This window comes from Carassius gibelio, chromosome B11 (assembly GCF_023724105.1).
Source record: "Carassius gibelio isolate Cgi1373 ecotype wild population from Czech Republic chromosome B11, carGib1.2-hapl.c, whole genome shotgun sequence".
Classification (NCBI taxonomy): domain Eukaryota; kingdom Metazoa; phylum Chordata; class Actinopteri; order Cypriniformes; family Cyprinidae; genus Carassius; species Carassius gibelio.
Window position 1 is genome coordinate 10130525 of NC_068406.1, and position 15987 is coordinate 10146511.

Here is a 15987-nt window from a genome sequence, read left to right on the forward strand (position 1 = left end):
TAAAATAGGATAGTATCTTGAGATATAATAAATATAAAATACAACTGTATTATTAATTGTATTATATTTTATTGCACTCTGTAAACTTTTATATTGTATTATTTTATTGGCATGATTCAATAAACTATTTGCACATATTTGAAATCATTATCATGAACCATGTTCTTTGCATTATAATGTCAGATCTGTAGCTCGTGGGGAGTCTTTGCCACCAGAGGGCCCTTGAAAGAGACTTCTAGTGACTTGAAAATGTCCATCTGACTGATAGATATTATTACATACAGTAATGACCAATATGATTATATAATTTTTATATTATATTCTTCCTTCCTTACTAATATTCATGCACATAACATGGCACTATAAAAAAGGAGGAAAGAAAACTAAATAATGAACATATTTTTTTATTTTTAAAACACAGGAGCAAGGATATTTTCGAAACTTACTATGTCGAAGGCTTAACTCATAATATTCATGAGCCAAGTTCTTAGAATGGACGACTACGAAGGCAACGTCAACTGGCCTATGAATATTAATAAGCTAATGCTTCGCCCCGGACGGTCTGTGAAACCCGTCATCCTGACCTCATTAATATTCATGAGCTAGGCCTCCGTCATCGGATGATTTCTTGTGGGCGGCGCCTGTAGAAGGAAGAAGCGCCGTGTTTTCTACCGTGATGACAGAAAGCGACGGTACCGGCATATGAGTAGCTCTTTCCTCTGCACATACCAAACAGGACTCGACCTAGCCTCCATAGTCAAATAAAAACCTTCAGACCCCCAGAATACGTAATATACATAGTGAATACGTTTAGATTCAGAAACTTTAATGTCGGGAATTGATACACAGATAAATCATATGATGGAGACGGAGATCCACGTGCCGGTGGGGTCACCGGCGATCAGAAAATATCCGATATTCGTGGACGAGCACAATGTGACGGAGGGGGCGATGAAACTGATCAAAGAGCTCAGACCGCGCTGGGAACCGAACCTGATCCGGACCAAGGTAACGTTAGCTTCAGCTAATCAGCTCCCGGCGTCTTTAAGGCCTTTCTCTGTATATTTATTTTGCGTCTTTTATTATGTATAACGTTAAATATATATACATATATATATTTATATGTATATATATTTCACATTGGAGTATAGCTCCTAATATAGGCTAGGTGATGATGACGGTTTTTATATTTCCGTTTTCACGTCATATTGCTAGTTATGACCCCATGAGTGACGTGGCTAATTTAGCCAGCTGCTGTGGTCATGACTCCTACGTAGACTACAATAAAACAGGTATAAAACAATAAATTAAATTTTGAGTCATGCATGAGGAGATGTAGTTTGAAATGAGCCAGGAAACAGGTTTTCTCCAGCTGGCAGTGACTTTGCTATGCTGCTGAAAAAACGAGAGTAAAATTAATATCTATCCATCTATCTATCTAATAAAACAATAATATTTTTTAAAAATCAATAATAAATATATTTTATAATTAATTTAAAAATGTTAGGGTGTTTAAAAAGTTATGATGGTGTGTAAGGGTAATGTTCGTTTGTACTTTCGTTATTGTGTCAACGTAGTTCATGTAAATCTTTAGATCTAGTAGAGTGCAATGAGTTTGCTTAGTACGGTGCATTGCCATAATGTAAATGTACTTTATTGTGCCGCATTTGCATAAAATATAATACATAAATCTGATTTAAATAAACCCCAAGTGTCAATACATTTTGTTGCAGGTCATGTTGAAAATCCTGTATGCACACATGTATGTTTTACATAATGGTCGATCTGGACTAAGCTGGTGAAACAGTTACATGTTTTACTTCTTTAGTTGTGACACAGGTCAGCTGTTGCTTATCACCTCTGAATACAAGGTTTTCGGTCAGATAGAGCAGCTCCCACCTGGCGTCCTGGTTTGAAACTAGATTAGATTGACTCGACCCAAACCATGTTTGATTCAAAAGTGTGATTTCAGCCTGTTCCAGTTGCGTAATCAGATCAATGTCTCACGACTTCATTGGAAAAGGTTTATTTTCATTTAGGAGGATCACAATCTTCACACAGTTAATATCAGATATTGTAATAGTAATAAAGCAAGCCTGCCATGCAGCCTGTGAGGTAATGCAGTTGTTGAGATATCCTGAGTCACACTGACTGTCCTGGCTTATGTCTTTACCCAACGCCACACAGGCTACACACTTAACACAACTATAAACCTACATTATTGCACCGATTATCGGCCATATCTGTCGTATCGGTTTGAGTGTTATCATTTATGATGTGCACAGTGTTATTATTGTTTGTTTGTCTTTACACAGAGACGGCGTGTCCTAGTCCACGACACTAATGAATCTCACAATGACGTCTCCGAGAAATATTTCACCGTAAAAGCAAGAAAAGACATAAGAATTCATATCTTGTGCTTAAAGAAATGAAGCCTTTTTTTGTGATATTAAGCACATTTTTCTCCCAAATGCTCAATGTAATACAAATGCCCACCCCCCAACCCCACAGTGGTTTTATTTTATTCTTATCACAATTTTTTAAAATAGTTTTTTCCTTATTTTTTTATGTTTTGGTAGAAAATAAATGTAATACGTTTACTAGCATTAATAGATTTAATATGTCAGAAATGATACAGCTATATTGACCTGTAAAATGCTTGCAATATGAAATTAAAGTCAGAAAAATGTAATACCGTATTTTGAAATGGAACAGTACATTGAAACCTTAGACAAAAAAAAAAACAAAAAAAAAAACATTTGCATATGTGTTGTGTGTCATATTTGATACATAAGGATTTTATGGCTAATACCGTGTGATATTTTGAGAATATGGAACTCATAGTCAAGGAGGACAAAAGACCCCTTGTTTTAGGGGCCCAAACTTATTCATATAGCCAACAATTTTTTTTTTTTTTTTTTTAAATCATTTTAACATGATTTTTTATTAAAAAAAAAGTGATGTATGCAATTATGTACACCGTAACTATAGATCCACACAACACTTTTTCAGGAAAATGATAGCAAACCTTCTGATTCATTTCTAATGTTCAGCCCATTCCTTTCAGAAGTCCTTGTTGTGAATTCAACAAAACCTCAAGTAAGTCAGCCAGCTAGATAATGTATCCTTGGTAACATTCAAATCTGCACAATACGCAACAGGGATATTCAATTATCTAAATTTGCATTAGACAAAAACACACGGAAAAAAAACTTTTCCACTGGCCCATCCTTGGTCCTGGTCCTAAAAATAGACTTCATTTTGATATTTTATTCTGAAGATTTTGGGATGACCTATGACTCGAACATGTTTTTTTTTTTTTAGATTTACCCCCATACTGTTTGGACGACAACATGAATAATGTTTGTGCTTCTTTAAAGCCAGGATGAATGAACCTAATCCCGTTCGACCTCCACGCGGCTGGCACAGCACTGTTTACAGATAGCCAGCATAGTTTTCATCAATGAAAAACATGCATTGTGCCCAAACGTATTGTTTACAACTGCTTTGGTACATTTTGTTTTAATGAAGCCAAAATGCTCAAAATAAAGCCCCTCTGTTGGCGCGTGGCATACTGATACCATTCATCAGATTACAACAAGATCTTCGTTCCACCGTTTAGGAGAGCCGCCTGGTCATGTGACACAGCAGAAAGAGTTAGACTTTGTGTTGTGGTTGTTAAGCACCTGACCTTGGCTCAACTGTAAACACTGACCATTCAGTCAGTTCTTAAGACTCAAACTATCCTGCATTGTTCATATCATTATGGTATTAAATCATATTTGCTGTCAGCAATATATAGACTTAAACCCATTTGCTATTGAGACACATTACAACATCGAAGTGTGCAACCTTGACAAATCTGTTGAACAGTCAAAACAGCACCTGCTCAGAGTTGAATTCATCCTCCGTGCTGTACGTTGACCACTCGTGCTGTTTGTACATTAGTCATTTCAGGAATCTCAGAAATGCATTGGTGGGTGGCAAGGCCGCTGCAGGGAATTGTGGGATATTATGCTAAAAAGCATTTTAAGTCTTGCCAGTTTATCATATGCTCCATTGTGATTGACATTTCAATTATTTAAAATAGATTTTTGTGTCTTTAAAGTTGCCCCCCCCCCCCCCCAAAAAAAAAAAAAAAAAAACAAAACAAACAAACACAATTAAATTTACTCACCCTCGGACCAACAAAGTTGTAGATGAGTTTTTTTCAGCTGTTTGGACTGACGGCTCCCATTCACTGCAGAAGATCCATTGGTGAGCAGGTGAAATAATGCTACATCTCTCCAAGTTTTATTTTCTTCTGATGAACAAACAAACTCATTTACATCTTGAATGGCCTGAGGGTGAGTAGAATTTCATTTGTGGCTGAACTAACCCTTTAAGTAAACATAACATGCAGTTCTTGCTGTATGATATGCATCAAATTACAGAAGTAAAACTGGTTTTGAATGCTGTTTCAAGTTGACTAAAGTTTATGTATCTTGCAACTAAAAATAGATGAGATTCCAATCCTTACTTGTGTTTGATTTGTACTTTTAGCTTTTCACCGATGGCACAACTAACAAACTGGTGGGGTGTTATGTGGAGGACTGCCTCGAGGATGTGGTGCTGGTGAGGGTGTACGGCAACAAGACCGAGCTGATCGTGGACCGAGACAATGAACTGAAGAGCTTCCAGGTTCTGCACGCCAACGGTTGCGCGCCCCGACTTTACTGCACCTTCCAGAATGGCATCTGCTACGAGTTCATGCAAGGACGTGCTCTGGATACTCAAGACGTCAGGGACCCTGTGTTACTCAGGTGGGTCTGCTCAGCACACGGCACAAAATAGAAGGATCCAAATGGGTGTTCATTCTAAAAATAACACATTTATTTGGTCTTTTGACTTGGGCATTTGGGTTAGAACATAGAGTACTTCACTCTGATTTTACCTTAATGTCCATTGCCTATTTTGGCCCTTGCGACTATAATAAGGAAGTCATTAAAACTGATCTTAGCTCCATTCCAAAACCCAATACTACTTGCATATTTATAATTGTACTTATTACATAATTATACTTAATTTGTTAAAAATTTAAGATATTATCCTTTAATAAAAGAATCCCAGAATGCATTGCATTGAGCTAAAATTAAATGAATGAAAAACAATACTGAAAAGGATCCGTTTACACCACCATTCAAAAGTGTTATTGTTAATATTTGTAAAATATTTTGAAAGAATGCTTATGCTCACTTATTATTTGATAAAAAAAAATACAACAGAAGCAGTAATATTAAGAAATAATATTACAAATTAAAATAAGTGTTTTCTATTTGAATACATTTTAAAATGTAATTTATTCCTGTGACGTAAAGCTGAATTTTCAGTGTCCTTCCTCTCCAATCTACAGTGTTACATGATTTTTCAGAAATCATTCTGATTTTTGATGATTTGCTGCTCCAAAACATTTCTTATTATCAATGTTAAATTAAGATTTGCTTCTTAATAATTGAAACAGGTTTTTAAATATTGAAAAATGCTTTGTGTAAAAATGGTTTGTTGTTCTTCAGGTAGTCTAAGCTAACTGCAAATTTGAAGTGAAGTTCATGTGAACTCAGACAGAAGTGTTCATTGCCATTATGAGGGTCACGTAATCTCCTTTCAGTCACACATTGAACCGTATCAAAATCTGCACCAGTGACCTTGGGCTAATATCCATTTTCCCACACGAACTGCTTTTTCCAGGCATTGTATTTAACCTGAAATTAAACACTTGCATTTTGACCAGCTTCTTCCTTTGTTATTATTGGCAGACTGATCGCACGTGAAATGGCCAGCATTCACGCCATCCACGCACACAACGGCTGCATCCCCAAATCCAACCTGTGGATCAAAATGCGCAAGTACTTCTCGCTGGTGGCCACTGAGTTCACAGACCAAGCTTCTAATGTCAGGTAACCCTCAAAGAGTGGGTCTCAAATCCTCAATGATCTAAAATTCAGATTATATCACATAGGTCGCAACTCAGAATCTGATTGGATGAGCCCTATTAAAGCCATTTGAAACCTCTGTAAATTTGGATTTTGCTCAGACCGGTGTTAGACGGTATACAGATTGCATCCGTCCATCTAATCTCATGTGCAGAGCTGCTATGTCACATTATCTCCACTGTCTTCCTTACAAAACATGCTCTCTCTTAAAAGCTGGTGGCTGTTTGCATCCTGACGTTTATCGGGAGTCAGAGATAATGCACATGTGAAGTAATTTACGTCATCATAACATTAGTTTCATAAAAGATTCTTTGGTGGAGATTATACTACTGCCCTAAGTCTAATCGGAAGATTTCACGCAATAGTTTGCTTTTTCATTATAGAAATCATAAACTTAAGCAAAAAAGCAACAAATCAGTTCATTGCTGCTCTGCTTTGAGTGAGCCACTGCAGGGCAAAAGAAGATTCTAGAAATAGCTCCTTAAGCCCATTATGAAGGGAGAGTGGTCACTCACACGGGCTTTCTCAGTGGTTTAACTGGATGAGTTTATCACTGTCTTAATTTCTCTTTTGTTAATCCATCCGTTAAAAGCCTGATGAAGCATTTAGTTTATACAATAGGATTCCATTTGTTAATTCTTAAGTACATGAACTGGCAATGAAAAGCACTCATTAACACTTAATTCATTTAGGTTCATTTAAGTCTTAGTTAATTTCTGGATATCCTAAAACATGAATTATTAAAATCCAAAGTGTGTTTGTTAATGTTATTTAATGGACTTCAGCTAACATGAACTTATTAAAGGGATAGTTCACCCTAAAATTAAAATTCTGTCATTAATTACTCACACTCATGTCGTTTCAAAAAAGACCTTCTTTTATCTTCGGAACCCAAAATGAGATATTTTTGAAGAAATCTGAGAGCTTTCTATAGATGGTAACACAACTGACATGTTCAAGGCCCAGAAAGGTACTAAGGACATTTATAGTCCATGTGACAAAAATAACTTCATTCAACAATTATTCTCTTCTGTGTCATTATTCGTTGCACGTTCACAAGAGTACCACGACACACACGTGTGGTGCTGCTGAAACAGGAGCCGGCATCTTGACATATTCAAATTAAATTCAGATATATATTTAGACTGTGGAGATTATGCTTGGGGATAAAGGGAGCATATTCTACAATTTTGGACCAACAATACAAAAAGCTTGATCATCTTTCAACTTATAACTCAACTAAGATATTTTGGAGATAATCCATTTAGAGCTTTAAAAACAAAAAGCAAAAAAAAAAAAAAAAATTTAAATAAATTATATAATGAATCAGCAGCCATTGCAAAGAGTGTAATATCGGGGTAATTTGATCGAAATTCTGCGTGCCAGTCAAAAATCTGGCGGCTGCATTTTGAACCATCTGAAAATAATTAATATTGGATTGACTCATTCCAATATAAAGAAATTTACAATAGTTAAGTTAGTGTTGTCACGGTACCAAAAATTCAGTATTCGGGGTACCTGTGAAAATCCTCACATTCTCTGTACCAAAGCAAAACACACAAACATGCTAATTGAACAACATTATTTTTTATTAATAACGTTAAACAAACATAAAAAGTACAAAACCAGTGCCATTCTTTACACTTATTTAAAATTCAGTTTCTGAGTTTTCCACAAGTAATAAAATTATTTAAAAAATCTAAACCAGTTTCACCCAGAGGTTTTTGTCTTATTTTTGCTGCCGCTGAAAAACAACTGTTGTCTGTTTTAGAGTTTGCTGGGGTGTTTCATGATCTTCATCAGCCTGTAGCTGTAAAAGGAAAATATGATATACGTGCAATTGGCTGAGTCTGACCAATTGCAACATTAGATCATTGACAAAAGCTAAAATATATATTTTCAGTAAATAACAAACCTCAGCTTTTATAATAAATTTAGATAAGATTACATATATAAAGTGTATATCCAATAAACTGTAGTATTAAAACACTTTACAATAAGATTCCATTTGTTAGGTAACATGGCCTAACAATAAACAATAAATATAGCAATTATTCTTCTTACTAATACATAAATCACAAGTTCATTCTGTTAAATTTATTTAATGCCCAATGAACAAACGTGAATGATCAAGTGTTTGTATTAAACAACATTCACAAGCATTAATTATTGTTGTAAAAATATATTGTTCTCTGTGGTCTCTCAAACTCTGCAAATGTTAAGCCTTAGACGATAACCTTAATTGGATTTATCTATAGCAATCTGTTGATCAAATTTGAGGGCAGAATCAAAAATAACACCCACCATAGTATTTTACATAGGAGACCAAATCTCCTAGGTCACTATTAAAAGTATTTGAAACACATTGCCCCAAACATAATAACCTCAGTTTTGCAATTGTTAAAATTTCTTTAGGGGCAAATACATTTGTGTGTACACAGCATAAAAGTGAAATGACAGCACATGTTTAGAAAGAATAGTACCCAAAGGAAGCATATACAACAAGAACAAAACAGGGGCCAGAATGGAGCCCTGAGGGACTCCATTATCCAAAATAGAAACAGAAGAAGAAAACCCATCAAGACAAACAGAAAAAGTTCTATCATATAGGACTTAAACCAGTTAAGAGTTCCACAGAATCAGTCACCACTTAAATCTAAAAGTAGGAGTATAACAGAATCCCCTGAGTCAACAGACAACACAATATAATTATAAACGTTTAATAATGTTAACGCAGTACTTTGATATTTTCTAAACCCAGATTAGAATTCTTCAAAAGCACTATTAGGTTCCAGAAAACTCTGCAGTTGTTCCAAAACAACTTTCTCTAAGATTTTAGAAATAAAAGATCTAGTAAGTCTATAACTAGAGAGGATTGTTAGGTCAAGATTAAACTTTTTAAGTTTAACGGTTACATGTTCTAGGTATTTAGAAACAACACCTGTGAGAAGGGACTTATTTATTATTCACCTCTGCCATGTTTAGGAAATGTGTGCCATTATTTTACTAAGTGAATATCATTATTGTTATCAGCAAACTTTATTTTCCCCTAAAAATTTGTCAAATACTCTTGACTCTCTGTTTGTCATGTGCTTGAATCACTCATCTGTTCTCTGTTTTCTCTGAATTAGAATTCAGCAGGAAGTCCCCAGCCAGGAAGTTTTAGAACAAGAAATGATGTGGATGAAGGAACACCTGTCACAGCTGGGTTCTCCTGTAGTGCTCTGTCACAATGACCTGCTATGCAAGAACATCATTCACAATGAAAAGGAAGGTGAGTTTAGCTTGTGTACACCATGTCAAGTTGAAATCAAACTGTATTTACTTTTATAATAAAAGTGACTCATTATGTACATAAGTTTGTATTACAAAAGTGAGTAATATTTTATAAAAATCTTGCTCTGCCTCTTAAACCGCTTTCTTCTTTTGTAACCAAAGTCATGTGGGAGGGGAAATTTATATTCATTATTTCATAGCCTACATTTCATGTTCAGTTCAACTCCTATGGATGGGAGTAATTTTTTGTGGGGGTTTTTTATAGAAGTATTTTATGCTCAATAAGGTAGCATTTGATCAACAAAAAAAAAAGTGTAAGTTGTGAAATATTCAATTAATATTGAATTAATTAATTAATATATTTTAAAATGGCATTTAATTCTGTAATGGCAAAACTTAATTTTCAGCTTCATAACACCAGTCTTCCGTGTCGCATGATAATTCAGAAATCATTCTAATAGACTGATGTGATACTCAAGAAACATTTGTAATTATCAGTGTTGAAAACAATGTTTTTGTGAAACTTTTTTTTTTCAGGATTCTTTGATGAATAAAAAGTTCAAAAGAATAGGATTATTTGAAATAGACATCATAAATATCTTTACTGTGGACTGTGGCTTTTGATCAATCAATCAATCAATCTAGCGTGTCCTTGCTAAGTAGAAGTGTTAATTTTTTTTTTTTTTTTAAATCTTCCTGACCCTATACGTTTGAACTGTAGTGTATAAAATGCTTCATTCTGCAACTCAAACAAAGAAATATTGACAACACCATAGAGCCAAAGTCTTAACACTTTTCACCTAAGGCATTACATTTTGTGAATTTGTTTTAAAAGGCACTCAATTCTAATATTTAGTTTTACTTGCTACAAATCAACACCTTTTGCTTTTTTCAGGTCATGTTCGGTTTATTGATTATGAATACTCAAGTTACAACTACCAAGCATTTGACATTGGAAACCATTTTAATGAATTTGCAGGTGAGCAGCATTAAAATGTCATTCATAAAATTAATCCTCTGGGGTTTTGTATTAATGTCTTTTATACGTGTTTGTATGTGTTTATCAGGCATGAGTGAACCAGATTTTAACCTTTATCCCAGTCGAGAAATGCAGTTGGACTGGTTGCACACTTATTTGCAGGCCTACAAGCTCTCTATCAAGAAAGGTGAAGAGGTGAGCCAGCATGAACTGGAGACGCTCTACGTTCAGGTCAATAAATTTGCTCTGGTGAGTGTGCAGAGGATCATAGAGGAGGAGGATCAAGTTTTCATAATGCTGCATTTTTGAAGTCTATTCCAAGGATTTGGATTACAAGCTTTCTGCATGTTGATTGGTGTCAGTGTATGTGTATGGAGTGAGCTGGAAGGCTTTGGCCTAAAGTTCTTGTTCTTCCGCTTTGGCAGGCTTCACATTTCTTCTGGGGTTTCTGGGCCCTGATCCAAGCCAAGTACTCCACCATCGAATTTGACTTCCTCGGGTAAGCAGCATACCCAGTTCAGCAAGCATTGCATCTCTGTGATGTAGGAGGGTTTATTTACAGGCGTAAAGATCATTATCAACTCTGACTGTGTTAAGAGAAATGGGTATTACTGGCAGATAAAGAATGTACAGTAAGTGATGTGTAAGTGGCGGCAACTCATGCAGCCAGTAAACAAGCAAGTTTTAGTTCCAGAAGATACTTTTGTAATCTAATATAAAGTTGTATACTGGAAATAAGTCTTGGTATTTCATTATTGGACAAGTAAGACCAGAATTAGATATTTCATTAAAAAAAATGCTAATATAAGTAGTATGTGGTGATGCATGTTATGGATATCATAATATAAATCGTATTAATACCCTGAAAATATAATTATAATATATAGGTCTCCAGGTAATTTGTCACTTTAATATCAAAAGTAAAAACCATTTGGGTCAAAATTATCGATTTTATGCCAAAAATCATTAGGATATTAATTAAAGATCATGTTTCATGAATATATTTTGTAAATTTCCTACTGTAAATTTATTAAAACTTAATTTCAGTAATATGCATTGCTACGAATTAATAAGGGCAACTTTAAAGGCGATTTCTTTTGACCCTCAGATTCCAGATTTTCAAATAGTTGTATCTCAGATAAATATTTTACCATCATAACAAACCGTACATCAAATGGAAAGCTTATTTATTCAGCTGTCAGATGATGTATAAATCTCAGTTTCGAAAAATTGACCCTTATGACTGGTTTTGTGGTCCAGGGTCACGTATCTGTTGATTTCTTCAACGTTTAGAAATGAATGGTACACAATTTATGATAGAATAGTCCCACAACTATATATTTTTCTTTTTTTTTGCACCTGCAGCCTGACTTTGACACTCGACCTAAACCGCACTTGAAATCTTCAGTGTTTTGTATCTGTAGCACATTGAAACTTTACTCAAGGTACTCTAGTTTTGGTTTTTTGGAGGGGGTGAGTTATGTTATCCGGAGGCTGAGGATATTTTTGTAGGAATCGTGGCTTACTTTTATTAATCTGGCTCAAGTAATATATTCTGTAAGCTTCCTCCATTGCCAGTTTCCAAGCAACAGGTCGTGAGTCCACTCAGACTGCACCTTTTAACAACAAATCACTGCCTGCACAGATGAGATCGGGAGGGATCCTACAGCCTGTTTAAAAAAATCAGCCTTGTAGCATGTAGGAAAAGGTTAAAGTCAACAAATAACCAGGTCTCAAGCCAAAATGCCACAAAAATTTACATTTAAAAAAAAAAATTATCTTTAAATATATCTCCTTATAAAGGTTAAAAACATTATTCGGGATTAATATGAGCTACAATAAAATTTTATTAATTTCTGATTTAAAAAAGAAAAGTTCATTTCTGACAATATTAGTTATTGTGTCTTATTCCTAATTTTGACTTTAAGCTCTGATTCTGTCATACTCTTTTCCTAGGTACGCCGTGCTACGTTTCAATCAGTACTTCAAGACCAAACCTGCTGTAATGGCCCTGGAGATCCCCAAATGAGACGTCAAGATTGAGAGGAGAGTGCTGGTATCTGTTGACCTCATCATTGACCGTTTCACTATGGAATCAGAGGCCTTTTTAGTCAGGGAAGGGTATGAGGTGCAGCAGGGGTGAGCACTGGGACATCTTATGATTGGTTGACAACTTGTCTGCCAAGTCATAATACCACAAATTCTTGATTCCTTTTTCAAACACTATGTTTCTCTTTGGGACTCAACTTTTAGTTGATCAACTTTCCCTTGAAATGAGTGTGTTATTTATGTTTTAATTACAGATTATTTATTAATTATCATTAGGCACTTGTTTTTCACCAAAGTAGTCTTTGTGCTCTTGGAGCCGACTTTGCTTTGGGACTTCTTGTTATGGGTTTTGCGGTGTGAGAGCCATAGCAAACTTATGCAGAATTGGCTGTGAAGGAGGCCTGCAGTGATGTTGATATTGTGGGCATTGACTAACACGAAACATTCAGCCTGTGGCATCATAATGCTCATCAAACGGATGTGGCCCACCGTTGTTTCTTTTGCAATGACAAATGCTCGAAGTCCAAAAAAATGGGGTTATGTGTAAAAATCTAGGCTGGTAATACAAAAGTTTCTGTTTAAGAGCTAAGAAGTTGACTCAGGAGCTAAATAGTTACCAAGGTCAAAATCCTACCCTGTTCCGCACTATTACGCACTTGAGCAAATGACTTAAACCATGCAGTTAGTCCCCTCTTAGTCACTTTGGATGAATGACGTCAGCTAAAAGGCAAGTAACCAAGTAACCATTGAAGTCAATGTGACCTCACTCGAGACATTCCCAAGAAGTCAGGTCCACCAGACCCCTCAGCGTCTCAGCCACATTTCCACCGATTTAGCTTTTAATGTTTGTGAGGAGTTCTGCTGAATTTTCCACTCGTCACTGGCTGTGGTGTATTACCACCTGCCTCCCTCTTCCCCCTCCTTCTCTCGTTGTTTGTCCTAAATGCGTTTGCATCACCTGGCAGAGCTCAAACTGAGATTTGAAAGTCATTATCTGCTCAATGAATACTAAGCTCATTCCTAATCTAACCCCACCAAACGTCAAATTAATGGTTTTCCAAAACTGGAGAAGGGGGCAATATTTATGTAAAAGGGTTTTTTGTAGTTTGATTCAGGTCACCATCTGTGAGGACTCGCTGTCCTGGAGTGAAAAAGACAAGATTATTAAAGTTTAGAATATTTATTGCAGATTAAGGGATCTAAATGAATTGCCATTTCAGTCTTTAAATACCTGGACTGTTTGGTTGTATGTGGTTTTCAAAGTCTTTTCAAAGCATTTTGAATTACAGTTAGTTTTAGTGCTGTTCATCTAATATTCTGTCACCTACAAGAACATAATTTCCCATTTTTCCAGTCTTCTGCTTGATTTAATTTCTTTGTTGCATATATTATGCTTTCACTGTAAAATGATGTCTGTTTTTGTCCGTGTTAAACATTTCAGTAGAAACTTGCTAAAGCCCGACAAAGCACAAAATCAGCTGTTTATTTTGTCGTGCGTATTGAAAATGCCAAGAATTGCACCATTTTGGTAACTCCAGCTGTAATATTGTACTGTAAATGAGAGGTAGAGAGATATTTGTGGGAATCTGTCAAGAACATGTCAGGTCATATACACAAAAGGAAAAATAAAAGATATTTTTTGAAAGGAAAGTAAGCCTTGTTTGTTACGGTTAATTGGATTTAAACATTATTGTCATGACAATTTAAAAGGAAAAATTCTAATTACTGTATTACAGTTTTGAAAATACTTATTAAGAAGTATGAGAATAAAAAAAAAATGTGGAGGCATTAAAAGAACTCGGGCAGAGAAATTAGCTAAATTATGAAAATGTCAGTCTGCAAGAAAAAACATATTCCATTATCTTTTAATGCAAAATTAAAAATTTTGATTTTCCTCATAACTATTGTCATAAAATGTGACCTGAATATGTTTTTGTGTGATTCATTCATTTTGAGCATCACTGGAATCTTTCTGGCAGCTTGTTGAACCCAAGTGTCCTTTTATTGACTGACCAGATCAGCCCCTGGTCAGTTAGTACAGAAGTCATTTTCAGACCGTCTTGAAGCTGAAGCTGCATGTTGTGTAAATCTCTGAGGTGTCTCTGGCTCTGTGTCAGGAGCAGGTTAATAATGAAACGCTCGGAGCCCCAGGCGACGACTGAAAGCAAGAGGCCCTTCAACAAAACCATGAATAATTTTGTAGCCGATGATTCTCTAATGAGTTTGAACTGCCTGATAGTTCTGTGCTCATATACGGTGTTCAGATGGTGTTCACTTTTTACTGCTTCAGTCTAACATTTGAGTTGCAGTTTTAAGGTGAATTTTCAGAAAACATTTCCAGGTTAAATTTCACCATACAAATTAAAGTCAAAGAAATAATACTTTTCATACAGAAAATGCAAAAAAAAAAAACTGTCTGAACATTAGTTTTTAATTTAACTCAAAACAAAAATACTGTAAATCTATTACACAACTGTGCTATATAATTGAATTAGTTTTACTTGCATTACAGTAAAATGCAACATTTATTAGAATTACAATAAGCCACTGGGATTCATTTTTATAATGAGAAAAAAGGTCCTAGAATTCGCTTAATGTTCTTTATTCATAAGTCATATTTTATATACTCTTGACAGTTTCCACAAGATTCTACTTTTAAGATCAACTAATGCATTTTTACATCTTTCTCACCTTGTGGTCCATGATGACTGATGACTGAGAACCATTTATATAGGTTCCATATCCCTTACATGCATGAAGAATGTTATAAATTATAATAAATGTTGTTCATATAACAGGAGGGCAATTGCAAGATTTTTTTTAGATGTGCATATGTGAGTGTGCATCCACCAGAAGGGCACAACTTCTGTAAAAAAAAACATTTTCATTTATGATATGAAGGCTATTTCTAATGTAAATGGGGAAATGTTTACAAACACTATTCCTGTTCCTGGAAAGTTTAAATATTGTTGAACTGAGATTATATCCCCACCATTAACATCTTAATGTGGCTACAGCTGTTTATTCCTTTAGAATGGAAATGGTAACATCTGAAGATATTTCATAGCACCACCCCTGTATATAATATTAGTTATCATCTCTATTATTTGAAATGACCTTGTAAATATCCGTGTTTAAACCTCTGCTCTTAAAAGGGATGTTTACAGGAAGCATCTGTGTCGGGATTTGCGTTTTGTTTGCTGTATTGAAAGCATACCAAACAAGTTGGCTTCACATTGTGCGCTTTATCTGAGATCGGCTCTTTTGTGAATGTACTGAAGAAATGTACAGAATATGTTTCATTTAGTATTTCTACTTGTTTTGTATATTTAACTGAGCGGGGAGTGTGTTGGATCGTTGGGCCCCAGCGTGTGTTTGCTGGAGACCGATTCTGATAAGGATTCTGTAAATACTGTGAAATATTGTGAAAAATACTGTACAATGCTTTCGCTTCTATTCAACTGTGAGGAGATTAATTTAATAATTATTCTAATTTTCCATTAAAATGTCAAGAGTTTCATCTAATTGTGTGCAAATGTCATTTTTTTTACGTTATAATAAACCTGTAATATGCATTAAATGCACATTCTGCGTGAATCACTGTATTGAGTTAACCCTATTACTTATGATTATGACTTGGGCATAATGCTAAATGTAGTTATGTTTATGACTTGGATTAATAATGAGCATTTACTGAATCCAGTTGTTCGC

General features: G+C 35.1%; 1 protein-coding gene across 2 annotated transcripts; it reads left to right on the forward strand.

Moving 5' to 3' along the window:
- The first annotated feature begins 635 nt into the window (after positions 1-635).
- Positions 636-15877, forward strand: LOC127968114 (ethanolamine kinase 1). 2 transcript variants are annotated; one of them, XM_052569019.1, is made up of 8 exons: positions 636-1008; positions 4543-4802; positions 5796-5936; positions 9104-9246; positions 10144-10227; positions 10316-10422; positions 10653-10726; positions 12184-15877. In XM_052569019.1, the coding sequence occupies exons 1-8, from the start codon at positions 829-831 to the stop codon at positions 12254-12256; spliced, it is 1062 nt and encodes a 353-aa protein (XP_052424979.1). In that variant the 5' UTR covers positions 636-828; the 3' UTR covers positions 12257-15877. The 2 variants fall into 2 exon arrangements, with proteins under 2 accessions (XP_052424979.1, XP_052424978.1); XM_052569018.1 differs by having other exon boundaries at positions 638-1008; positions 10316-10476.
- Positions 15878-15987: the final 110 nt, after the last annotated feature.

Bases quoted from the DNA above. Each gene is read 5' to 3' on its own strand.
- LOC127968114 (XM_052569018.1), top strand. From the start codon at position 829: ATGTCGGGAATTGATACACAGATAAATCATATGATGGAGACGGAGATC. The intron at 9,247-10,143 runs GTGAGTTTAGCT...TGCTTTTTTCAG, and splicing joins CATTCACAATGAAAAGGAAG to GTCATGTTCGGTTTATTGAT. The intron at 10,477-10,652 runs GTGAGTGTGCAG...CCGCTTTGGCAG, and splicing joins AGGTCAATAAATTTGCTCTG to GCTTCACATTTCTTCTGGGG.